Source organism: Passer montanus, unplaced genomic scaffold (genome assembly GCF_014805655.1).
Source record: "Passer montanus isolate IOZ18808 unplaced genomic scaffold, ASM1480565v1 scaffold2, whole genome shotgun sequence".
Classification (NCBI taxonomy): Eukaryota; Metazoa; Chordata; class Aves; order Passeriformes; family Passeridae; genus Passer; species Passer montanus.
Window position 1 is genome coordinate 27067561 of NW_024366591.1, and position 27838 is coordinate 27095398.

General features: G+C 39.5%; 1 protein-coding gene across 1 annotated transcript in view; it reads right to left on the reverse strand.

Annotated features, from left to right (window-relative positions):
- Positions 1-27838, reverse strand: part of RNF217 (ring finger protein 217) — a 64165-nt gene that overhangs the window by 23269 nt on the left and 13058 nt on the right. Inside the window, exons 2-3 of the mRNA XM_039707128.1 lie at positions 9017-9250; positions 2234-2398 (exon numbers count right to left, since the gene is read on the reverse strand). Coding sequence (XP_039563062.1) covers positions 2234-2398; positions 9017-9250 — 399 coding nt within the window. The remainder of the gene's footprint in view (positions 1-2233; positions 2399-9016; positions 9251-27838) is intronic.

Genomic DNA, 27838 nt, shown 5'->3' on the forward strand with positions numbered 1-27838 from the left:
ACTTTCAGGTTATAGATTTTATTTAAATACAGTATGTTGAGAGAAACATTTTGGACATTGTAGGCAGGAAGAATTTTTTTTTTTCTGATTAAAAATGATCAAGAGTTGGGGTAGCAACACAGTTTAATAAAAGGTTGAATTCCCTCTTCAATATTCACTTACAGTGCCACATTACCAGGAAGGACTTAACAGAGGTTCTTTTTCTGTGCTAGTTTCACAAGTTTCCATACTGCCTCCCACCATGTAGGAGGTTTTATTTTCCTTTGATTAAGAAAAGAAACCTCAAGTATTTTTTAAATTAGTAGCCAAATTCATGCAACTTCATGCTTCAGAATTAGTAACAAGCCATGTAAGTTTCAAGTGTCCAGACTTTCCTTTTGAAGATGGTGAATATTTAAACACGGCATTTTAAATTTTAACTTATTCATGCCGAATGTTAGACTTAGCAGTTTTAATGTTAGATTAGTTAGTTTTCGTTCCTTTTTCTTTCCAGCTATCAGCCTTCTTACCACTCCTGGTTTTCCACATTATTATTTTTTTGCTTGGTCCACTTTCTTAATCTTTTGGACGATTTATTTAAGTTACATCATTCCCATTGTCATAAAATCTGACACAAGTCAAACAATTAAAATCAAAACAGATACTTCTTCCTGCTCTGAAAGGAACAAAGTATTTTACTTTAAGACTTCCCAGAAAGTGAACATTTTTGGAACTGACTCAAATCTATCAACTTTTACCAAAAAGCAAGCTGCAAAAACTCTGTTAAAAGGTCACGTGTGCAGGAGGAAGGGTAAACAACCAGCTGCTGATTTCAGAGCTTTACAATTTTGCTCAGTGTTTTGAAATCTTTACATTTCAAGCTATGGCATCACAGGCATTTCTTTCTCAAAGACCAAAATATGACACTTAGTAACCTGATGAATGTTTTCTTACTTGCACAGTATAAGGCTCGAAGTGTTACATATACTTTGTATGCTTATAAGTAAATTTTCCCATTCAATATTAATTTTCTACCAACCAGTCCAGCTTTGACTTACTACTCTGTTGGTACCTGTGAAAAAAAATTTTGAACAAATTTAAGAGTGGCCTTCATTAAGGGCAACTGTGGCAGGGGTCTGCAGGGCTGTTGCATCTCATCTGCGTAGTGGGAAGTACTTCTCTCCGAAGGGATCAATGACATTTTTAGGGTGTAGAACTGCATTTTAGTGTTGAAAATTAATAATAAGAAAGACTTCAGAGAAGTATCTATGTTGGAAAAGACCTCTGAGATCATCAACTCCAACCTTTGACCACCACATTGTCACCTGACCATGGCACATCCAGTCATTTCTTGAACACCTCCAGGGCTGGTGACTCCATCACCTCCCTGGCAGCCCATTCCAATGTTTAACAACCCTTTCTGCAAGGAAATTCCTCCTATTGTGCAGTCTGACCACCCCTGCAGTCTGATGATATGCCCTCTAGTCCAGCCCCTGGCTGCCTGGGAGAAGAGGACAACCCCCACCTGCCTACATCCTCCTTCCAGGCACTGGTAGAAAATGAAGTGCCCCCCAAGCTTCCTTTTCTCCAGGTTAAAAAGGAGACCCAGGGGGGACCTCAGACACTCCTCACAGGACTTGTGCTCCAGACCTTTCATGAGCTCTGTTGCCCTTCTCTGGACTCACTCCAGAACCTCCAGTGTCCTCCTTGAAGTGAAGGGCCCAGAACTGGACACAGCACTTGACGTGTGGCTTGTGAAGTCCCACCTCAAGGTACAGCTTGTGAAGTAGTAACATTCAATCCTACAAAACTTACAGTTTTGCCAAGTCTTAGTTTCCCTTAGTTACCTTGTTGACAGAGTACTTCCAGCCTTACTCAGACATTAAACACACTCAAACTCTCTGGAAAACCTGACAAAGGGCACTGAATTTCCCTAAAGCTTTCCATTTCTTTAAAGCGTTATTTTAGGATTAATTTATTTTGTAATTAATTGACTTAAACATTTCTATGATTCATCAAAAACCCCCTGTTAATAATTTCCATAATGTTTCTTTACATGCAGGCACTCTGCAGAATCAGTACAGGAATCAGCAAAAAAATCTGACCTGTTTTTCTCAATGGGTCATTAACAAGAAACTGCACAGCATGTGTGAATTTCATTTCCAATGCTGAGCAGAAGCTACAAGTATTTATCTAAAATGTATATTTGAACAGTTCGAAGCCACTACCTGCAAGCCAAGGGAGAGCAGCTCACCTTGCATTTTGGACACTTCTGGGCATTCCTCTGCCCGTGTTCGATTTCGTTGGCCCAGTGACGTAACAGCTTGTCTCCCTTCTTGTATTCTTTGCAGTTAACGCCTTCATGCCAGGGAGAGTGGCACTTGAAACACCAGACAAATTGGCAAGATGGACACTGGATCTGTATAAATGAGAAAACACCACACGTTTGCAAGCTGGGTGCTGATACAACTAGAAAGCCTGTTTTAAAACCAATGCTCTTCAATTAAGAGAGCTGCTGCCCAGCAAAGATCTAACATCTTTTGGAGGCTCTGTTTTAAAAACACAAGAAGTTGTGGAAGCTAGCTTGTTCTTTTCCTTTTTAAAAAAGAGAAAATACAGAAGAAAATGCTAAAGCTGGGAAAGGCCTCAATCAAATAAAGCACAAGTAGCTTGGCTTAATCACAGGCACTACTTCCCAAAGTGATTGTGTGGCTCAACTGACAAAAGGCAGAATCAAGAAAACTTATTTAATTGCCTCCAATACACTTGTGAGAACACCTGAAAACTAGCTTGACAGTTTTCAGTGCAGTGGATGTGTCTTTCTCTAGGAATAAACTGCACTGCCAAGGCTTCTACAGAATGTACTTGGTCTTCTGAAGGGCCGCTACAGACCTCGCCTTCATACGGGTTATAAAGCTTATATTAGAAATGGTCCTGGGAAAAGGAGCCATGAGCAAGGCTCTCATCCAAGAGCCACAACTACCAACGGGAAGTCAGGCACCTCCTTTTGCTCTTGATTGCGTCAAGGCAAGCTGAGCCTGTGCCAAACAGCCCACTTGCTACAGACCACACCTAATGGCAAAACCCACAAGCCATACTCAAATTGAAAAAGGATCTATTTTTCCCTCTCCCTCAGTTTTAAATCATTGTGTCAAACAGGTACCATCATCATCACATCTTCTTCCACAGCCTGCTTATTTTTTTTTATGAAAAGCTAAGGCAGCTGCTGTGTTTGCAGGAGTAATAAACAGAGGCACATTGCAGCTGCTTATCTGATGAGAGACAGGCCTCCAATCTGGATCATGACAAAGGACAGCAAGAACTAGAAGACACCTTAGACTCAGGTACATCCAGGCTCCTGCAACATGTTCATTTCTGCTGTGTTCAGCAGCAAAACATCGCAGCCACTCAAGCAACTGCTGAGCCCTGTCCACCACCTCCAGCTGCAGTCCATGTCTGGCACTGCCCTGGCTTTGTACCCAGCTGATGGATGGAACTGAGGAATTCAACCAGCCAAACCAAGAGTTTTTGCTTATATCTGTGTCCAGACTTGGTTCACCACCAAACCACAGAAACATCTGTGCTGACCATGAATGGTGTGGGGGTGATTCTCAGGAAACAACATGCTAGAGTGTAGTCACATGTGAAGTCTCCAAAACATATTTCTCAAGTTCTCACTCCTACCAGGAGCTGTGTCCTCCTGTTAAGTCATGGCAACTGGTGTTATGCTTCCTTGACTACAATTAAGAGTCCAAAGTAGGTGCTCTGATCTCCCTTACACATTTTGCTGGGGCTAGCCAAAATTATCTACACATGCAACCACTGCATCTTGTTTAAAGAGAAACAACATTAGGACTGAAACATGTGAATTACAAACATTGTTAGTTTTTACCTAAAAACTTGTCCAAGGCCATGATAAAATATTAAACAAAAGCAGCACAAAACAGTGCCCTTTCTCAAAATCTAATGAGCAAGTGGCCAATATGCTGAATCAACGAAAATATACTAACTTGTATCTCTGTTTCCCTTTAGGAGATGAATTCTCCTAATAAAACCAGCTTAACAAAAAAGAAATTTCCTGCTCTGAGGAACCTAGAGAATGACAGATATATATTTCTACTAACCACACTAACACAGAGCACTGATAAATATTTATGCAATAAATTAAAAACCAATATGCATAAGACAGTCATCTAACCTATCCTAACCCATATCTATCTTTTTTTCCTTTTTGTCCCCCACTTCCTCCCTGCACTGAATTTATGTCTTTCAGTAACACAAGTCAGTGTACTACTGCTGGGAAGACAGATTATAGCAAGCACCGTATTGCAGGGCTCAGTACTTGTTATGCCTCAGCCAAAGATGGAGCTTGTAGCCTCAAGTCAATGTTTTTACAACCTGAAAACTTTTCTCAGTTGCAGTATTCAGACATTTGAGAGAGAACACGGTTGTTAACAAGTAGAAACCCAAATCAACAGGTCAGGAAGTTAAAGCTTCTTCCTTAAAAAAAAAAAAAAGGCAACATAATTTAAACCACAAGTTCTATGGGCTGTTTTTTGGTTTGGTTTGTTTTTGATGAATATCTGACAAATTAATTGCATACTATATCCTTTTATTATAGCATGTACATAAGCAAAAGCAATGTAGCAGTGACCAGGATATGTATTTAAATTTATACACACAAACTAACATCAGATGTTTCCAAATACATTAATCAGAAAGTACTGAAATACAGGATGAGGCTATAACCACAGGAACTCAAAATAACATTTCTTACCACAAATGGCCCTAACTGAACTAGTGAGAACTCTATGTTTCATTACCAGTTTCCTCTTCCACCTGTCACCCTGACAGCACCTTCCTCAAAACTAACTTGTAAATAGTTTTTATATTTTGAATGGGCCATTTCACTTCTCTGTGTGTTCAATGCTGAAGCAAGCAAAGAAAAGTACATACCTCAAGTACTTATGAACCTTATTTTTCTTGGAACTAGTAGCTGCAGAAAAACCCCTAAAACCATTCAAACTTGGATGCAATGTGATGCCCCTGCGCTTAAGAAACAAATAGAACAGGGCAATTAAAGCAGTCTTTCACATTCTTATTCCACTTTTTCTCTGCTTTTCTGAAAGGAAAGTTAAATGTTATTTGATTCATGCTTTAGTAGTTATGCATGAAATCACCATAGCAAGGTGATTTCCAAGCACAGAAATGCTATCTACACATGATTTTAAACCAGTAAAATATATTATAGTCCAGCAAAGCAGACAAATTATATGTGCAAAACAAAACATTAACCTTGTGTTTTTTCAGGTATGTTTTTTCTCATACAAACATTTCCCCACTTATTTTATGATTTCTATTTCTGTTGATTAAAATTGAGAGAATGGATATATACATATCCATTCTGTCATACATATATACAAATTTCTATGCCACTTGGAGATCAGCCTCTCTTGAAATATAAAAGATTACACAATTTTATGTTCTAACTCTTTTGGTTCTCAGCTTTCTGAAACACTGACCTTTCAGGCTAACATTTTCCATTTTGTTAGCAAGCCTCTTTACTGCAAGCTACTTATCTATCAGTTTCCTCACCTCACAGGAAAAGACTTTTCAAAACTGATAGATAATTTCAACACGAACCACAACTCTGTGACCTGATGATAGCCAAACTGACTGCTCACAAAAATACTCCTATAACCTGAAGGTACAAAAAGCTTAGTGGGATTTCTGCTGCTTGGTAGAACAGTAGTTATATAACAGGATGGCCAAATTAATTATGCAATTAACTGATTACATGAATTACAGTCTATAGCTGCAGAAACTGTCACTTTATTTGAAAATAAATATGGGATCCAGTCAAAACATTTTCCTTCTCACCATCAACCCATTCCCTCTCTTGAAACAGCTGAAAATAAGCAACAACAAAACAAGCAAATTTTGTACCCCATTAGGGCTGATCTTTGATCCAGCTCCCAGTGTGACACCAAAGCATCAACATAAGCAAGAGCAGGCTGGCAGGAATGAACTGCTGAGAGAAAGAGGGAGAGCACAGCAAAATCACCACATCAGCAGCAGCTGAGGGTCAAGGTAGATTGAAGTGATGCACAGCCATGAAGATATCTGCCACTTAAAGTCTGACCTGAAAGCGGGGAGCTAACAGATCAAAGCATCTCTGCTGGTACAAATTCCTGCTAGTTCTAGAACAACTTTCAGAAACTCTTTAGTAGTTCAAAAAAAGATAGTTTGTGTAACAACTACATTGAAAAACCATTTACATTTGCAAACCCAAGCACTCAAGTCTTCCTTTTATGTGACATGTATCTCTTGACAGAAGTGAACAAGAAAACTTCATTGTGAATCTCACAGAGTATTGCTTCTCCATGGCAAGTGGCAGGTCAAAAAACTGACTCTAACAGGCAAAAGCCAGAGCTTCCTCATAAAACAAGTCTTCTTACTCACTCTTGTGAAACCTTTACCTGTTCCATGCACAGGAACTCAACCAGCAATTTTTCAATTTTGCCCATTTCCATTGCTCTTTTGCATAACAGTTCTGAACAAAGGTTTGTTAGGGTCTTGTCTGCAACCACATTACACTCTCAATTCAAGACATATGAGAGAGGGCAAGGAAATTTTCAGAGTTAATGCTGGATCCATTTGTGATAAAAATATTTTATATAGAAAATTAAATAGTTCTCTTGCTCTTTTGTGTGGCCCTAAGTGGCACTAATAGTAGAAGAAAGGTTTGGATAAGCAAGTTCTCCTTTTCTTCCCCTCCTCCTTCCTCAACATACTTGTTAACTTTCTAGGCTTAGTTCACCAAAACTTGAATCTCAGCCAATTGAACTGCTGGACCTAGATCAGCTTAGCTGACACAAATCAGCTATAATAACAAAAAATAATTTATAACTTTGTTGTCTCTTTAAATTTCCATGTTACTTATAATTTTAAATACTGTATAAAATTTTAGAAATGGCATTAGCATTTTTAAAGCATCAGTTCAAATAAAGTCTTGGATTTTAGAGTGCTTTCCCCTTGCAGTGTATAAGAGTGAATGTACTGGCTGTGCTGTGATCCTACCAGTAGGCTTGTGCATATATGCTCCCCACTCGACTCAGTTCTCTAGAAGCCAACACTTGCAGCGCTGCTGCAGAATTCACCTGGTGCAACTGCTGTTTACATTACTTGCATAGGAATAGGGCAGCCTCAAAAACCTTCAGTCAGATGTCTCCTATGCTATTACCAAAAGAAAACCCATCTTCACCTCCAAACAGCCTAAAATACAAGACACAATGTGTACATGTAATCATATGAGAACCTAAGAAAACAGGTAATATTGGCCACAGCTATGTGTTTATGTAAATTACTCACATATACTCCATGTCATAACAGTCATCTTTTTAAACCTCCTCCCTACAACAAAACTTCTCCTTGTGCTAAGCTTAAAACAAATTACTAAAACTGTACCTACATTAGGAAGCAGCTGAGGTTCCAGGAGTATGCTGAAGCTCTGTGGACCATGATCATCCATACTGCTTGCCAGCATTTTCCCAATTATATTTCTGACTAGCATCAACTAGACATTCTTGCACACAACTTGAGCTCAGCTCAAAGGAAACATCTTGCCTGAATCTGTTGCCAGGAGATTTAAGCTCTGCAGATCACAGGTACACACACTGAACCACCACATGACCAGTGAACTGCCCCTGGCTTGCACCATGCATCACACAGTCTGCCATTCTTTCCTGTTGTGGTTTGTAGGGCAGTTGGGAACATTTCAACTGTAGCATTTTGACTCATAAAAGAGCACTGGCTGTGCCCTGAGGAATGTTCTCAGATCTGGCAGGCCTGTGATACAACAGCTGCACCACCAATGACCCACACTTGTGGGACACCAACAGTCTCTGACACCTTAAGAGAGGAGGCTGCCAAAGCATTACAAGCTCTGATCTACCCTGGGTTACATCTGATGTGTGCTGATGATGAAGCAGTTGGGTGAAGGAGAATAGCTTTGGGCAGAAGGAATTTTACTTGCAGTTTCAGATTTTTTTCACCTCAATGTAAGATGACAAAAATTTGGAAACACTGAGTCCAACAGAGTGTGGCATGTAATTCATGCCCTACACAGATATGCACAAATAGCTCATAACTTAGAATTAGCTTTGCCAACCTTTCAACTCCAATGAATACACAACCTTCCACCTTTTAATCTTCATACTGGGCTGAATCTTACACTTTGTAATTAGGGCTATCTAAACAGTCATCTAAACTCCTACTGAGGAGAACTGGTTTGTCCAGGAAAGGCCAGCTCAATCATGAAATTAACCACAACAAATCTAATAACCAGATAGAAAACTATCACAGAACATGGTGCTGCAGACCACTGTTGTCTCCTGGAACTTAGATGGACTTTCAGCAGCTCAAAGCTTATCCCAAATTCTCGCTTTTTATCTTTGATTAAAATTACAGTATAAGCAACTTTTCTATGAAAAGGTATGCTATAGAAATGGTTTTTCCCCCTCCTCTATTTCTCTGTGTATGATGAGACTATAGTAATGTATAACCTCTCATAAGAGAGTGAAGAAATCGGAATCAACAAGCAGGACAGTATTACTAAGGAAGAAGCAAAGCCAACAGCCTAACACCATAGATGCTCAGAATTCAGTCACCCAGAGTTTCAGGGAAAACTCTGAAGTTGTGTGTCTAAAGTTATTGGTTGAAGACGTAACTCCCCACTCCCAGCCTCTTCTGATGTGACCATATTGTTTGCATGTCAGAAAGAAAACACTCCTTAAATTAAAATGTATGTCAGGAAAAAATTATGCCATGTACCAAAAAAACCACAGGCTGAAGAGTTCAGCTGCTTGAACTGTTAAAAGTCAATTGAGTACTTAATCAGTGATGTACTACAGGTTCACATTCCTAATCACAGCTTGCACACAGCTCCAGTGAAACAAAAAAGTTCATTTAATGCTCACCAAATGCTGTCCTACTTTTGCAGTGCCATCTAACCCACAGCCCCGGCAAGCATGCTCACTTTGTATTTGTTCTCCAATTTGGCAGGGGTAGGAATGTGGCCTCTCCTCCGGAAGGTTGTAAAGTGCTTGCACTGAGGGCATGGCTTGGTGCTGGAGTCAATGCGGCTGAGTTCCAGGAAGTATTTATACTTGATGATGTCGTCATGGGGCAGGTTATAGAGGACAGTTGTTTCATCCAGGTGTTCGCTGCACTCCGTGATGGGGCACTTTATATCCGCTTGGCCCAGCTGCACCTACATATGAAAAAAAAAAAGAGCTGTATGACTTTTTGCCTGGAAAAGTTAAGCTAGCATTGGTGAATTTTGAGAGGAAAATTAAGTTCAAATACTGTAACAATTCAGATACTACCCAGCATACCGTCTTCAAATTATTTAATTTGTGCTTGGTGGAGTTATATCAAGCACAGTGCAATTTTTCCAGAGAGCATTTTCAAATCCAAACAGAAAAGCTAATTACCCTGACAAGTGCAATTATTAAACATATTCTCTCAGAATGTACCATGGCTACATACCATATACCATGGCTACATACACCACAAAACCAAACAAGTCCTAATTAACGATACCCACGCCATACTTTGAGTGTAATGGTGAGCGCACCACAGTCATGGCTCACAAAAGCTGTGAGAAAACAGCCAATGGAAACATTTGCATACTGTAAAGTGACCTGGGAATCACAACAGAGAGAAATTCAAAATCAATTTAGCATCAGCAGCTCTGACTCCAGAACCCTGAGCTGGTTCCTGCTCAGTACACTCAGTTCCTCTGCAGTCTGCTTTCAAGAAGCTCCTTACATGCCATACTGCACAAGCAGAAAGTTTTAGCTGAGCTTGGGGCTGATCAAGCTAATATATTTCCCCAGAACTCATGAGTTGAAAGTTTTAAAAAACACACTCCCCAACAACAACATTAAAAAACCTTAATAAAAACCAGACAAACAAACAAGCTTGAGGTTAACAGGGCAGAAACTGTTGCTGATCTAGAGTCCTGATGGGCCCAAGGTGATCCATATGTTCAGATATCCACAACATGTTTCTAGAGCTCCTGGATCCAAGAACCGCACTGGACCCAGATCTGCACCCTTCACGCTTGGCAGGCTTTAACTGCTCGAACTTCATGCCAAAACAGCAGATCCTACTTGGTCCAGGAACACCACAGTTGCATTTGCTTGGCAGTGAGCCCAAGTTAATAAACCCTGCTGGATCTTGAGAGTCTGCAATGACCCGGCTAGAGCATGTTTGTGTCTGTCCCAAGTGAGTTTTGACTGCACAAGTGCAGCTGACCAGCAATTCAACTCCTTCCTTATTGAGTATCTCCATGAAGAGACAAACAGTGCAACCAGCATCTCTTTCCAGGAATTACCATTTGAAGATTGGCAAGTTTGATTTCCCCACACTGCTTATTCTTTAACATCCTGAATTAGAGAAACCTGCCGAACAATACACTAAATAAGACAGAAATGCCTCAGATTTGGATGCAGATCTCGTTGCTTCATAGTGGTACCAGAAGACACAAGAACTCCACTAATGCAGTATTTAAGCTAAAAAAGGAGGGCAAAACCCTAAAAAGCAACACAAGACAACCCTGTCATTGTTGCTTCAGCAATTGAGCCACATGAACTCTATTTAATGATAATTCAGTCAGGAACCAGAGGATTAGAAGAGTCAAAACAACATAGTATCAAACCTTTATACTGATTTAAAAAAAATAAAATCCTATTGAACCACCTCTGTTCTCTCAGCAACGCAGCTAAAACTCAGGAGAGCAAAGAGATTGAGTACATGTTAGAAATGCAGGGTGTGGATGGTGGCAGCAAGTCTCAGACCAGAGCAAGGTGGAGAAGACCCCAGCAAGCTTTGGTGCCCTGAGCAGCCTTGGCTCATGGCACAGGCAGGTCAGGATGGAGACAAATCTGTCTGCAGTATGAAGGAGAGGCAGCTCCCCCGTAATACACCCATTCTTAGGAGGGAAATTCCCCACATTTAATTTCCAGCTCTAAAAGGTAAGCAGAGCTCTGCCACATGCAAACAATGCCAGGCTCAGCTTGGATTTTACATGGACGAGTACAGGAGGAGCATATACTCAAAGACGTTAAAAAAAAACAAAACAAAAAAAATCCCCCAAACCTCACATACGACATGCTGGGGAATGCCAGCATTTTATACCTGTAGGACACTGATTCACCTGTAGCAGCAGGTAAAATTGAAACCAAGCATACAGACCACTGGACTGTTCTCAGAAGAATCACCCAGTATGTCAAGGAGTTGTACTTAAAAAGCAGATGACAATCAGTCCAGCACTACAGAAAACAAGCATGCTGAACTAAGAGAACAACTTGCTACAGAAACACAAAAAGCTAGAATTAGCATCAGCTTTTGTTTAGACAAGTACAGGTACACTTTAGAATCGAAGAGTCAAATTAATCCCACCTATGACTACATCATTAAAAAGAAAAAAAAGTTAAGTATTAGGGAGGTATTAAAAAAACCATATCTTTTTGCCAGGAGTAAACTAAGCTACAATGGGGCTTACAATGTAGTAGCACTACATAATGAGAAGATGCATTGTATCTGACAGTACTAAGGCATTGCTTATATTAAATGCTAGTTAGAATAAACTTGCATTTATAAAAGCAAGGAATACAAAGCTCCACATTTTCTGTACTTCATGCCCACACAGAATATGATTAATATATGTGGTAAGAGTCGGGTGTGGTTTCAGTGTTTATTTTGAAAATATGTTTTACACCCACTTGAAATAAGTAATTTTTAACCTCTGTAATAGTTTCAGCTTTTCAAGTTTGGCAAAGACTGAGCCTTTTCCTGTGTTTTGAATAGGACTGAAGTGAACAGTGCTGGCTTGCTTATTAGCAGTAACTTCAATGGAGCCTTGTCCTACCAAAACAGTCCATCTTTGTGCACTAACATCAGCAATTGATGGAAGTATGGCTTTAGAGATAGCCTGTCAGGCTACCTGCTGCCATGGACTCAGGACATGCTACAGAATGAGAAAGGAAAACCAAAATAATTTTCTTTTGGTTTTGCAGAGCCATATCCCTTCAATATCAGCTTCTCACAATGTCAAATGCCCAAGTTTTAAGAAAACGACTGCATATTAAGAAGTTTAGAACCCTCAGTACACAGAACAGCATGGTCTACTTTCACAGCATGGGGAAAGACTCATATGTCTAAGAGCAGCTGAGCTGCAGCACTGTTAAATGTCAGGCAGCATCCAGCTCTTATACTCCGTTGTGCTTCACTTCTGTAAAACATCTCAGGAGGGGATACTCTGCTTACAGTTCAGAAGGAGAAAGCAGGCTCTAGCTCCTTTCATCCTACAGAAAGGAACAGTATGTACCTCCTCCTGTCAATTCCTGACACTTTATTTTAAAAGCATTTTTATTGGTGGGTGGTAGGGAGGAGAAAGGGCAGGAGGAACAGACACAGGACATGCACATGGACTCTACAATGACTTACTTATCTCCCAAGAAAGCAATGCTACCACCAACAGAAAACAGTAACAGATGGCATGATACTTTAAGTCAGAAAATGATTTCCACACCCTGAGCCTTCTTTTAAAGGAAAACTTTGTTTCAGATTTTGCACAGAAAGCAAAGTTCAAACTAGACCAGAAAGCACAAAGCACTGATTTATACCTGTCATTTGGCCTGTCCCAGGCTGGATGTAGTGTGACATTTGCAGGCTGTACTTGTGCTGCTGTATTGTAGCCATATTCCTTAAATAGGAGGCCATTCTATTTTATAATATATATTTACAAACAAGCATTTTCTAAATGAAACTTCACTCTTAGTTCAGAGATGCACATGCTTAATTGCTATTACTTCTTAAAGCTGAAAGTGAACATGGCCATGCCAAATGCACACTTCTGTAGAGAAATTTAACTTCTACCAGTGCACCACATTGTTCCCTGTAAATTACCAAGGAAGTTATGCATTAAAAAAAAATTCTGGAAACATGAAGATGCAAGGGAAGGAAGAGTCTAGTCTAGAAGACTTTCATACTCTAGGTGAAGAAACAACTGGATTAAAGCTCCCATTATTTACAAGTAAAATCCTATTCCTTTCTAGTTCACTGGAAACATTTCTTTCATTTTCATTGGTAAGTTACAAAGCAGTGAAGAATTACTTTTCTTGTACGTTTGGAAAGTGTGTCATTATCATTTATTTTCTTAAAAAAAACAGTAGTAGTTTGTGGAAAATACTTTAAGGAATCACCATGATTCAGAACCCCACAGTGGCAGGTGCTAAGCAAATGAAATCCAAGTAGACACGATTCAAGAAGTGCAAACCAAAGACACATTTTGTGCAAACCACTACACATTTTGCACCTGCCTTTAAGGCATTTCTATGTTTTTAATACTAACTTCACCAGTCTGGATCCCTGATTTGTGCCAGTGATATCCTGGCATTCTCCATCAAAATTCTTTAAAAAAAAAACTGTGAAATACATTGTCTTTTTCACTTCATCCGTCCACCCTCCTTGCTCTCAATCTGTACAAAGCAACACTAAACAACTAGAACTTAGAGTATTAGATCAGCAGCTACTTAGTTTGTATCACTACCAAATAGTAAAAACATCTTCTGTTTTGCGTGTGTCACCTCCTCCACAGAACATTTTCACACAAATTCTTCCCCGTTGTTCATTACTTCACAAACCATACTCCATAGGGTGTTTCACTTTTACTCCCTCTTTAATTCATTTCTCAACAGACTTGCAATAAGTTACTTCCTGAATGCCTGTCTCATTCAGTTACCATCTTCTGTGACAACCATCTGTAACATCACTCAAGAGTCATCACTCCTCTCCTCAGGAGGGAAAGGCTTCAGTAGCCTTTATCATGCAGGGCATGCATCACTGTCCTCAAAAGGATCCAGAAGGCATTCAAAATAATATATTTGATCATTAAGATAATGTAAAAGCTATTTACTATTAATAAAAGTTGAACCAGAGTATTTTCTATTGTGTCACCAGCTCAGGTTCTGAGGATGCTCCCCTTCACATGTCCTCTGAGTCTTTGTTCTCCTGTCACAAGTACTGCACTTGTGGATGCAGCCATGTCAGCGACACAGTGAGTCCTGCTCCATGTAACATTCAGCATTCAGAGAGAGTCACTAAGGCACAAACACCGACTTGTGGATGCAGCCATGTCAGCGACACAGTGAGTCCTGCTCCATGTAACATTCAGAGAGAGAGTCACTAAGGCACAAACACCACAGCCTTAAGCAGACACCACCTCTTCTAGTTTTGACAACAACTTGTTCTCAATGAGTTTTGCATTAATTACTACACTGTCAATGCTAAAAAAGACACAAAAAGAAGCAAAGTCTCAGGGCCTTTGAAGTACTTGCTAGTCCCTCATCCTTCAGGTGAAAGGCACTCAAAAGCAAGAGGTAAGGTATCTAAGTAACTGCATCCAACCACCACCAGCACTTTAAATGTTTGACCTTCCTGCTCCAAAAGAAAGTCTTCTGAATGCTTTACAAAGCATATTTAAACACAGCATCAACTTTAATTCTCATCTAGGTCATCTAGTTTTTACAACTTCAGCCAGAGGCCAAGATTCCAGCTTCATTCATAACTCTGAGGACCACTGGCAGGAGCACACTTACACACATCCATGTCCCCAGGAGCACTGTGGAATGGTGCAGCTACACACCAGCGAGGGTCACAGCCAGCACCACCTGTGTGGGAAGAGACCAGAGTGGCTTTAGCCCCAGAAAAAACCCAAAACTTTTAACTGGCAAAACTGTCCTAGGCTGCCTGGAGCAAAACCCCACACCATTTTGTTTGTTTCCCATTCAAACTTCTTTTTCTCTCCACAGTCACATCAACAGCTCTCCTAAAAAAACTATGAGGATAAACTAGAAAGATATTCTTCAGAAAGCACCTTAACGACACTAAACCTATTTCTTAAATGCCTCTTAATTTGTTTACTCATTTGATGACATGGTGACATATAGTTCTACTCCTTTTCTCTTCCACAGAACTAGATGTTACCTGCTCACATGAATCTGATATTAGCAGAAACATCCAGATTTTACTTGTCCTCACCAAACAGGAATAGGATTTATAGAAAATTACTTACAGAAAAACAAACTAATACTGAAATTCTCTTTTGCAAGAAGTGAACAATTATCAACATGGAGAGCTCTCCTTTTTTGTCTTTTCATCTCCTGTTACTTCAGTGAGTGAATTAAAAAAGGAAACAATTTTATCTCAGCAATGCATTTAGAAAAACGGCACTGCATTAAATCATGCCTCTGCCTGCTACTACTCATCCATCCCAGTGCACATCACCAGCAAGCATGGAGGTTATTATCTGCTTTCTGTTCTGGTGTTCTGAAATCCACAACGAGCTGAAACCCAAAGCAGAGATAAAGCTTAGTCCCATGCCTGGACAAAACCAAGGCATGTCTGTACCAAGGCAGGTACACCTGGACTGGTGCCCCGTTGATCTGGGTCACTCTGGCAAAGAGGCATGCCAAAGTCAGACTGACTGACTAGTTAGAGACTGACTAGTTAGAGACTGACTAGCAAAATGCTTCATCCCGCACTCTCCAGGGCTTCCAGAGGTTGTGAAAGTTATCTTTCACCTCTCCTCCCCACATGTGTGTGAGGGCAGAGGGAGGGGGAAATCCCAGTAGAGGAAGTTAACCTGGGAACAATAATGGCAGAAACTACAAACCTTGGAGGAATCGAACCCAAACCCACAGCCCCCTCAGCATTCATTAAGGGAAGAAGGAAAAACACAAAAGCTCTCTGATTTTTCCCAGGTGTGCATATTGCCAATGTAATTATGCTTATGCTGATTTTTCTATTCCTTAGAACACACATTCACTTTTATGAAAAGATCCAAAGATGCTCTTGAAAGAAGAGCATTGAGGACAGCAGAACAAGCCAGATACCTGCCCTTTCTCAGCTGGAAAAGAGATGCAGTTGTCCTGCCTAGGAGAACAAGAAACCCCATATTAAAACTGAGTGGGTGCAGGAAGGGATTTCAGAAAAGAAGCAAGGGCCAGGAAACCATCCATGTACCACGACAAATTTAAATAACCTGGGCATCTCAGGAGTGAGCCCTGCTTGGAGGGTCTCAGTAGCGTTAGGAAATACTACTGCAAAGTAGCAAAGAAGCAACACCTTCATTATAATGGTAGTGGTTTGTCAGGCTTTCAGCATGGGTATAAAAACATTTCCTATGCCTTTCTTAAAGATGGACAGAAAATTAACATCCATAAGATGATCGAAGCCTGGAGCACCTCTCTGATAAAGACAGGCTGAGGATGTTGTTCAGCCTGCAGAAAAGAAGGTTCCAGGGAAAGCCTAGGGCATCCTTACAGTTCCTAAAAAGGACCGATAAGAGAGCTGCAGATTTCCTACAACTGCGTGGACAAAGGGTAATTGGACGTGAAACAGAAAGAAGATAGGTTTAGATTAGACGTTAGGAGGGAATTCTTTTCTGAGAGGATGGGGAGGCACTGGCACAGTTTGCCCAGAGAAGCTGTTGATTCTCCATCCCAGGAAGTGTTGAAGGCCAAGTTGGACCAGGTCCTGAGCAAACTGGTCTAGTGGGTGGTATCCTTGCTCACAGCAGAGGGGTTGGAACTGGATGATCTTTAATGTGCCTCTCAATCCAAACCAACCTAAGATAAGCTGTTATAGAACAGTGAAAAAACATGGTCCAACCTCCACTTGGAATCATCTCTTTGGTCTTCAGCTGGAGACAAGAAAAATCCATAAACTGTGAAAATTTATCCTACAGTTATTTATGTTGAAAAAAAACCCAAGATCAAAATTTCATTCTTCTACTATTCTGCTATGTCGTATTCAGGTTCCTCATCAGACATGAAACCTGGAATAGGCTCCTAAGCTCCCATTTGCCAAGCAGTATTTTATTTATTTCAAATAAAACAAGGCAAGTCACTGTATATTTGCACAACCTCTTCACTAACCTGTATTACTGAACCTCTGATGCAGATAAGCTCAACTGATACCATCAGCAGCAATCAATCAAGCCTTGGTTTCTCCAACAACAGCTGCTGTTATGTTTTACTGTTGTACCTAGAGAAACACTTCATGATTCTTGATATTCTTCCAGCAGAAAGTGGTACTTAGCATAAAATAAGAAAAGCTCTCATAATCAAGCAAAGGAGGTAAGAGAAGTACACTCTTCCTTATCTTACTATTACATCCCAAAAGGCAACCACAAAACCTGGCAGAGTTGGCATGGATGTGGGTGAATACTTAAAAATAGTGAGAACTTTTAACACAAATTTCTCAACTATTCTCTTCACCAACCTGATTGTCTACATTCCCCTGCCCATAGAAAAAAAGGACATGCATTTTATAGCTGTTCCTAAACTGTCCTGCTTTTCTTCAGAAAGATACCTACAACAAGGTTCCATGCCTTTGCTAGTTTTGAGTTTTCTTGTGCATGTCTTAATAATCAGTATTTTCATCCTTGATTATCAGACATGAAGCCAAATTGTGTCCTCTTTACATGACAATTTTAATAAAGAAACAGCAGAGTTGCATAGGTATAAGCAAACACAAAAGAAAGCCTGAAAAGTATTTTCTAACTGGCAGATCATTGTCAGGAGTAATAGTAGACATTTCTTACATTCAAGGTATAATGCATGATGTTAAAATACCATCACTTGTCTTCCCCTACAAACAAGGTAACCTGAATAAACTTTCTTATATGATCAAGTTGTTACAAAAGAGCTAAGTTTTGATTTATAAATAATTATTTTGCTCTGCCTTTTTGAAAAGTAACCCACCTCATTGTACCAGTACCAATCCACAACACAGCCAGTTTTGATGAAAAGCTGTGCTAATAAAAGGTACCATGAAGTGACAGAAATTGGTAACTTTTACATGGCTTCAGTAATGGATGTGCATGCTGACCCATTTTCAGGAATTAGTCTAGGAAAGGCTAATGCAGAACAAACTTTCAAGCTTCTCCCCACATGCCATCACTTGGACAAACCCTAGATACCATGCTATAACTCTGGTGTCATATTTCTTCAACAAGTTATTTCTCACAGTGCATTTTAAGTTGAAACCACATTTCGATTCACGTTCAGTGCAATGACAGATACAACCACCACAGGGAGCAAACATGCAAGATAAACAAGTGCAAACAGTACAGCCTTCTCCAGGGAGCTGAGGCAGAACCTTTAACAGTGATTCTGATCCATACTTGGAGAAGCAGAACTGAAGTCAAGTGTCACTCCAGCTGGGAGCAAATTACTCATCATCAAAGACTTACACTGTTACCTACGATACCTCTGCAGAAACCTATAGCACAGAAGAAAAAAATCTTATGAAAGTTGAAAGTACAATTCTGTCCCATAAGTGATCCAGTCCTGTGGAGTGCTGCGCTCACCTGGTGCACAGTAATTTTTAAACAGCTTAAAAAACAGCCAAGCTGTGAGAGTTATTTCTCCTGATGATCAAACCCTGGCTGTAATTCTGGGGTTGTTACTGTGTCAGGTCAGTCTACCCAAGAATCTGATGGAATAGGGTCCCCACTGAAGCTGGAACTTCAGATTGATTAAAGGACAGTTTGTGTATTCGTTGCTGCAGACCTTGTTTGTCAAAAGCAGCAAGAATCTTTATATCATAAACCCATTAGAAACAACAAGGGGCGAAGCAGACAATACAGGTGTTGTATACTAGGAAAATCAAACTGTAACTGTGTTTAGAACAATATATTACACTTACCACTTTCTCCTAAAGCAGAGAAAACATTAAGCAAGTTCATTTAAATTCCTAAAGGCAATACTATCAGCTGACAAGGCTATTAACATACTAATTTTTGCATCAGGTTTACAACAGGAGGAGAAACTACAACTTCCTATTTTTTACAAATTTTCTTTATAAAGACAAAACAAACCAAATCCACTACTAGTTATCTCATCTGCTATTTATAGATGTAAATCTAAATTTAACAGAAAAGTATAACATAACATGACCTTCACTACAAACCTTTCACTATTTCAAAACATTGGTATGTATTTGACAAAGATGTTGCAAGGCAGAGTTGTGCTCTGACAGTTTTGTGATGAGGCAAAAATGAACAAAGGTAGAGTAAGTCAAGTGCCCTGGGAGACTTAGGGCTAAAATGTCAGTGTTAACAGTGAGGAGGAGATTTGATTTGTGCAAAAGTACCACTGTGATCAGATAAGGCCGTGGAAATACTTGCATACAGGGAAAAAAAACCAAACCAAAGCAAAAAAAAACAATAGAAACACCACAAGATAAAAAGAAGTTTCCTTTCACTTAATCACTTAATCAAAGTGATTAAGTTTTTAATCACTTTGAGAATAACAGCAGTCCCAGACAGTGGATGAATATGGAAAGGTTGTTAACACTGAATTCAGATCCCTGCAATCACCCTTTTTGGCTGGTTAGAGAGAATGACCTTATCTCAGACTCCACCATGACTAATAGATAAAAATTCATGGGAGAAGTCAATGTAACTTTCCTTTCTTCTTCTTGTCTTCAGAGAGCAATTGCAAAGCCGCAAGGAGAGAAGTTTCAGTTAGCTAACACAGACTCGAGTGTTTTTAAATTAAGTTTTCTAATTGATGAAGCAGCTGAATTAATTCCCCCTGTGACACATGATCACTAGTTCACAACCCAAGAGAAAAGTGGGAAGCACACAGACAAGGAGAGACTTTTGCAGAGGTGGCAGGCCACCAGTTGTCTTACCTGTCACGTCAATCTACACCTTCAGATCAAGTACCAAGCACATCTCATGTTAACTGTGTTTACTTTTAGGAAGCTACAAGCCCAAAACATGCTCAGCAGCTCTTCTCAGTAAAAAATAAAAGGTTAATGGCAACTACAGCACTTAAAGAGTGCACTTGATCACTGCCTCCATGCAGTCTAAGCAGCAGTGTTTTCTGCACAGCTGCCAGAATTCCTGTTCTTCAGAAAGCAGCCTGTATTTTGTTATAGCTAGCTGATTATTAGCTTTGTGAGTACTAAAGTATATTTTCCCATTTTGCACAAGTACTTAAAATGCTCAGCAACATGCATGAAAATCCTTCACTGGGCTTCAGGTTTCTCCTCAGCATTTGCCCTAACACCCACCCCACAGGCCTTCAGATGGTCTTCATGCTTTCTACTTCTGAAGGCACAATTATGCTCTCCTCTCAACTGTCTCCCTGAAGAACACAAGAGTCTTATCTGTAAAGCTAGAGCAAGAGGAATTGTTATGAAGTAAGTAGGTTTTTCAAGATGAAGAAATACATGACTTGTAATGAAACAACTAAAGTTAATAGGTAACCTCAGCAACTTTGGGCCAAGAAGCAGAGAGCAGCTCTACCAACAACTGTCACATATGCTACAAAACACTGTGAAGCAGCTGACCATAAGAATAAAACAATGATTATTAAAATACATACTATGAACAGGACATCTCATTAACTTGAAATACACTGCAAGATGTTTTTACTAAATATGTTTCATTTTTCCATTCCAACAGTAAGTATGTTACCTCTGGAGACTCCAAGTTGAAAATGGTTATGGTAGGAGAAACTGCTTACAGTCAAAAGAAAACCACTACTTTTTATCTCTGTAGGTACTGCCTACCTCTTTACAAACAAAAGTAATTCAAACTTGTCTCAACATCACTGCCTGCAATAAACCAAACCCCAAAAACAGAATAATCAAGGATTATTGAGTACAAAGGTTTGAAAAATGATGAACAGGTCATTAGATATCTGGATACTCCACCTCTGCCAGTGTTAAACTTTTGTGGGGCTGTAGAAAGTGGTTTGTCATATTGACTTTTTATAGAAGCATTTTTACAGTACCAGAAGGTATCAATTTTCAAATGACCACCAGAAAGGACTGGGGACCAGGATATGAGCAGGTGAAGTGAGGTGAAGAAGGTATCAAGTCAACTATATGCATTTCCACTTCTGAAGCATGGACTCTAGTAGTAATTGAATTCAATACCAGTTGAGGAAATTCTAGTTTCATTAATTATTTCCAAAGAATTTATACAGTACTCAGTGGGAGAAAAGCTACTAAGTAGGAACTGAAGCAGCACAGGAGCAGAACTTACAAACCACAGTAAAAGAATACAAGAGGCTTTGTACACACGGACATACATCTCCAACTCCAGATTTTGCAAGAAAGAAAGGATCAAACAAGATTTTGTGACAAAGAGACAAGCAGATGAACAGAACGATTGTTAGCAAGGAGAAAACTTTTCAAAACTATCTGATTCACACTTCATTGACATTTTCATTGAAATGGAAACACCCCACATGATGTCAAACACTGACCTGTCTAGCCAAAATACTAGTTTTGTTTCAGATTTTAAATGGGATAAGGACTATAGTTTTTTTTAGAAAAATAACCCAATAGTTCTTCTAGATCTGCCCACTGTGATTATTCCCTATGGTTAAGCAATCATTGACCACCATTTACCAACAAAACAAGCTTCTCTAGAGGTGTAGCTGCAGTGATTCACCTCAGAAAGGGGAAAGAAGCTGCAGCTTTGATAGCTTGTTTGGGGAGAGGAAGAAGAGAAGAACAGAAAATTCAGGAAAAAGAAAGAAGAGGGACCCATATCAGCCTTTCCTAGAAAATCCTGCCTTTCCCATAACTTGCCTATTTTCTCTCCTGCAGTTTTCCCCTGTAAAATAACATCCTCTTGCCTGACATTCACGGAGGAAAAAAGTCTAGTCTTCAAAATTTTCTGAATCCACCTACTTTTCCTGACTTTAATAATACACATACAGGTTGGCTCACCTCTGAACTGTTCCAGTTGCTCCACATTTTCATCCATGATGACTCTGCACTTGTAAAATCTCTTTTTAGCCAGCACCAAACAGCAGAAGCTGCCACTAAAAGCTGTTGCTATGCAGGAAACTGCTGCCCCAAAGCACACTGACTTTCTGTGCAAAATAAAGGCAGGAATATTTGTATTTGTGACTGAAGTAATATTCAGCTGTATTCTTATGCATAGGGTAACCTAATTATAAAGCCATTTTAAATAATGAGGTCTTTGGAGTCTTCTTTCAACCTGTACTGAAATACCTGTCTAGTAAAATGTATGAATGTACCTATGGTAAGAATCATAGAAGACCGAAGAAAACACTCACATATAGTTCAAGGGGAATAGAAAAGTACCTGAGCCTTTCAACTGATCAATGATTCCCCCAAATGACCACTTACACATCATGTTTTCATATGCAGAATAATTATGCAAATTTTGCAAAATAAACAACTTAAGACATATGAGAAAGTCTGACAAAACTATGTAACTCAAGAAAGCAATAAACATTATTAAAATTAGGAAAAAAAATGAAACCCCATACCAGTGCTAATTTCCATACACTTGCAACATTTTGTGTCTCTAAAGTACAAACTGTTATGCTTAAAAGTGCAAATTACAGTTCCATTTGATTTCTCATTTGCAAAACTGTAATCAGTAAGAAAGAACAGGCTAGCAAGTCTACACAAAGAAAGATAAAACAAATAATGAAAGCATTTTTTAAAGTGCCCCTTCAGCAATTCCTGCATACCAAACCTCTAAAGAAAATTAATTTCTCGTAATAGAATATAAATGTCTTGCAAGTAAGAATGTATTTTTTCATCCACCAGATTGACTGACCTCAAAGCACAGCTCCTAGTGATTTTGAATGCCAAAGGTGAGTCACTGCACTAAGTGGTCATCTGTGAGAAGCCCCCAGGAACCTATCTGGGATCATCCTGAAGGGCTCTAATAGTACCAGGAAGGGGAAAAACTGACAACACAGTTCTTCTACCTCCACTATTACATTATTCTCTCTCATCTTATTGCTCCTAGACTCACGAAAGTTGTAATAATCCTTTACTCCTCAAAAACATTTCTATGGGAGACTATCAGCTTCTATACACTTTTGTCAGCAAGGTGGAAATCAATCCATCACATACAGAGGAAAAAAACCATAACCCTTGATGAAAGGGAATAGCTACTAGGAGTAGCAGGCAGTTACCTCATGCTGATCAGCTGCTAGGAAGACATGTGCCAGGAGGGACCACATCCCAGGCAGAGCAAACGAAGGGAGCAAGCAGAGCCCTGCAGCCTCAGCTGCAGCCTGCAAGCACCCAGCCTCTCTCTCCTGTGCTCTGCTGCCTCTGTTCCCTGCATCTCTTCTGGTCTCTGCACCAGGATTCCCACACACCACACCGGTGTCCCTCCTCACCAAGCCAGACAGTCAAGCCTTCATGCCCTGCATCAGAAGCCTTACTGGATGTCCATTGGAATGCAGGGTGTCCTCAGGGACCATGCTGTGGCACAGCCTCCAGAAACAAGGAGCCCTGTCCCATGCATTTAATCCACCACAGCATACTACAGGGGTCTAAAATTGCCAGCATGGACAAAAAGTGCATCTAGTTTAAGTCCCAGAGGATTGCGACACCTCAATGCTGAAAGAACGAGTGAGTTAAGCCAGCTAATGAAAAAATCTGCAGCTAATACATGGTGAAAAACTGCAGTTAAATATTTCATTCCTGTATACAGCATTTGTAAATACGAAGACAGACATCCTGCAATACTGAGTTCCTCATTCAGTCACTGAAACACTAAAGATTTTTAGTGAAAATAACCTAAATGCGATTTGTTGGGGTGGGGATTGAGTGGGGTTTTTCCTTTTTTTGGGGTTTTGCTTTTTTTTTATTTGGTTGGTTTTTGTTTGTTTGTTCTGTTGGTTTGCTTTTTCAACCACAGGAGCAACCAAGGAACTGGGTTTCTCCAAATTCATGCTCAAAATTCTTCAAACTAACTGTTCTTCAGATTTCCCACATAGATTCAAGTAGGATGGAACATTTCCATCTAGAAGAAACCAAGAAAATCTAGAAGTCTCTGTTAGGACTCTTAAATTCTAACAGCAGACAATAAATTGCACCTGTGATGCAAAAATGATAATTTTAGTAAATTAAAAATACACTTCCTGAATTCTCAAGGGACTTCACCTGATTTTCCTCCTTAGCTATGACACCAGACAAATATCTTAGGATGGAAGGTCTTGGATTCACATCTTACATGAGACTAGACAAACTGCATATATGCAGAATACCACACAACACAAGTACTTTTAAGAGACCCTAGGAAAGGCCCATTAAACTGTAAATTTGTGTGCAATACAGCAAAAAACCCTGCCAACATGCAGAAACTGCTTGAGATATAATGAGAAAAGTGGAACAAAAACCAACAAAAAAAGTCCACAAGAGTAAACGAACTCTTATTTAGACCCCACTAAAGATGAGGGTACCACAATTCTGCCCATATTTCAGGAACTTTACATTTACGGAGGTGTGCAAATTCTGAGAGCAGAGAGGACCTAACAGCAGGAGTTCAAACACAGAAATCCAAAGAGAAAGGAAGTTATGCAAAATGTATATATTTCCACTTTCATTAGATGAGCTGTAATTTAACTTTAGTATGAGTTTAATTATCGTCATATTATTATTATTACTGTAACCAGTGTAATTCAATATACTGTTTACAGATTCAAGGAAATTTCAACAATCAGGTACCAGTTCTGGAAATTTACAGTTTTTGTGAGGGTGGGAAAAAGAAGTTTGGAATTTTACAAATTTGCAGCTAGTTTCACGTGAAACAATACCAAAAGCAACATGTTTTTCCTGAACAGTTATGGCAAAACTGGTTTTTAAAGTAGTTTGAACTGGATCCACAATTAGGCATGATTCCAAGGACTTTTCACCGTGGTCACCGTAGGACAAGTATGACTGAACTGCTCTCCTAATTCTGTTTTTCCAGTTTTAAAACAACCCAGAAATCTAGGAGCAATTACTTGTTTGCTTGGGTTTGCACCATGTAGTATCAGCACAACTAATTTATTTGTTATACAAACCAAGACATAATATATGCAGATAATTTCTCTAAAGCCTACACCCCCAAAAAAAATTCCAAAATGTAAGTAGTGAAAGCAACAATATGCCAAAACAACACTAAATTTCTTGATGCTATATGATGTGTTCTGTAAGTTGGATAGTGAGAGCTTCCCTGTTATTAAAAAAAGCCCTTTTTTTGTTTTTTTGTTTTTTTTTCCTGGTCTCATTAGTGCAGCCCTACCTGCCCAGCTATATTAGTCACTTCCTGCACAAAGACATTTGGACACCTACATGGCATCAAAACACCTCTTAGTCCATCCAACACAGTATGATACAGGTTTAACTGAAACATTCAAGCTGCAATTGGAGTAAACCTGCCTCTTGTGACATCACACACAGGAAATCTACTGCTTCAGAAAGATTAGATCTTTTTCCCCAATGCCCTCCTACTCCAACCAAATACTGTTCAAAGAGAAAGAGAGGAGGAAGGAAAAAGGAAGGAAAAACAGATACATGAAGTCTTAATCTCTGTTATTCCATTCTCTTGCAAAATATAATAGAGCTTGACAGGTAAGGAAAGGGAGAACAAAATCTATCTCTTTTGCTATTTCAAGGAGATGGGAGGGTGTCTTCCAAAACCTTTGGTAAAAACCAGTGCAACTCTAAGATAATGCTACATGCTTTCATACTTCCAAATTTCACAATCGTTCCACTTTGCAACCACAACTATTCATATAATAGAAGCACAAAGCTATTGAGCTCTGTCTTCAAAACCGGCGTGCTGGAATCACAGTTGAGTAACAGAGTAACACAGGCTAGCCCAGAACTTCTGCAAGCCACAAGGAACAACACTTCCCATGACCATTCACTGCTTTGAACATAGTTCAGTCCCCTCTCCAGCAGTGTAGACAACAGGCAAGGAACAGAGAAGCCAGCTGTAAATTTTGTGTCATGAAGGTTCAACCTTGTCTGAAGTGTGTTAGCTGAACACAACAGCAGTGCAAAGCATGGACAGCTCTCAGGGAGATCCATTACCTACCTGCTCTAAAGCTTTCATTAGACAAAAGCATGTGACATATAATTACAAAGATCCTCCTGCAAGGAAGTCTATCTCCTGGGCAATTAAACATTGCCACGAAGAAAAACAAGACAAACACTTCAAGACAATAGAAATAAGAAAAGTTCACAACTGAGTAATTTTCACTTGAATAGCACTGATGAACTATCTATAATGTGACCAAGTTTGTCTTCAATTCTGTAAAGCTTTTTAGAGTGCCACTAAAAGCACCGTATGCAAAAGGATCACTCTGAAAAGGAAACTGCATTTTAAAAGCTCCTGACAGGGGAAACTTATCCAGGAAAGGGAAGAGGAAAGACAGCAAAAGTTGGAAGCTGGTGAGAACAGAGGTCACTCTCCAGGATCTTTACAGCACTCACTAGATAAGCATATATCTTTTGAAGAAGCTCAACTTCCTGCCATAAATAAAGGTTTTATAACCCACTCAAAATATGCACCAGCCAGCCATTTACTTCTTTTCATCTATCTTATTACACGGGCAGTAGCAATGCATTTTTCAGGTGCTTCAATAGATCATTACACAAGATATATTATTATCTGATATATTCCAGAGAGTGTTCCCATCAGTTTTTCCACCATGGCTTACATATATGAAGAAATCCATTAAAGCTATACAACTCTCCGAAATATTTTCAATGTTTCAACGCCTGTTGGTGTCAGCATATGTCACAAAAGATAAATTTTATTCAACGCCTGTTGGTGTCAGCATATGTCAGTTTTCATGTTTGTGCAAGGTTTGAACAAATCCAGAAGTAGGCTTGCTGTGATCCAACTGATGCTCATACTGATTGCAAAACCAAAATTTGCATCTACCAATACTTCCATTAAATTTGTCTTTCCAGACAGATTTTACTGGTGAACTCGGAAACATGAAGTGATATAACCCTGCATGAGACCAGTTTAGTCTTGTATAAACCTAACTTAACAAGAACTGAATTAAAAAAAAATTCATGTTGCACAGTCTTCAAAGGTGCAAACACACACAGAACATTAAAAACATAGCGCATGTTGCAAGTCTTGTATAAACCTAACTTAACAAGAACTGAATTAAAAAAAAATTCTTTCATGTTGCTTGGCTACTGAGCCTCTAACTCTATGCAACATTTACTGATTTTCCCTTTAGATCTAGCTTTTACATAAAGCAGCTATAAAGAGCACAACAGCTTCAACAAGTTCATTTAGACAGTTTGCAGATGTATTTCATGATAGGTGCAGAAACTCAATGTTTATTGCATCTCAGCAGCAAAGCCCTCCCTATGTACACCAGGTCAGGCACACAGTCAGCATGGATGCCACCATAATCCCCAGTAAACCACCTTGCAAGCAGCCTGAGCTTCCAAACGACTACCTGGCAGCCAAGATAAGGACTCTAAGAATGTCAAAATCTTTCCACCAAACTTGACAGATATTGGTATTAAAAAACAGAAGGGAAAAAAAAAGAGAAAAAGAGAAAACAACCACTTAGAATGAGATATCAGGAGATAAATCCAGAATGATAATGCTGCAGCCTGTCAACTGAAGCACACTGCTAACTAACAGAAAGACAAGGACATTCAACAACCAGCTACTTCCTTCCAGTAATTTATAGCAAATTTGCCCAGGTGGTAAGTTTCACAAAAAAAAAAGTCTTTTTCAAAACAGACCCCACGCCCAAATCATATGATTCCAGAGATTGTTTTTCAATGTTACATAGCTTCTCCACCTTAACCATCTGTTCTGTTCATTGTTTTAGTTTCCACTGATTGCTTTTACATTAAAACAATCACTGGTCTTTGCTAAATGTTCCCTCTCACAAGTTTCTTTATACAACAGCCTGCATGTGTTCCCTTGGAGAGTTATTTCACAAAGGCATCCTCTACAGCCTAG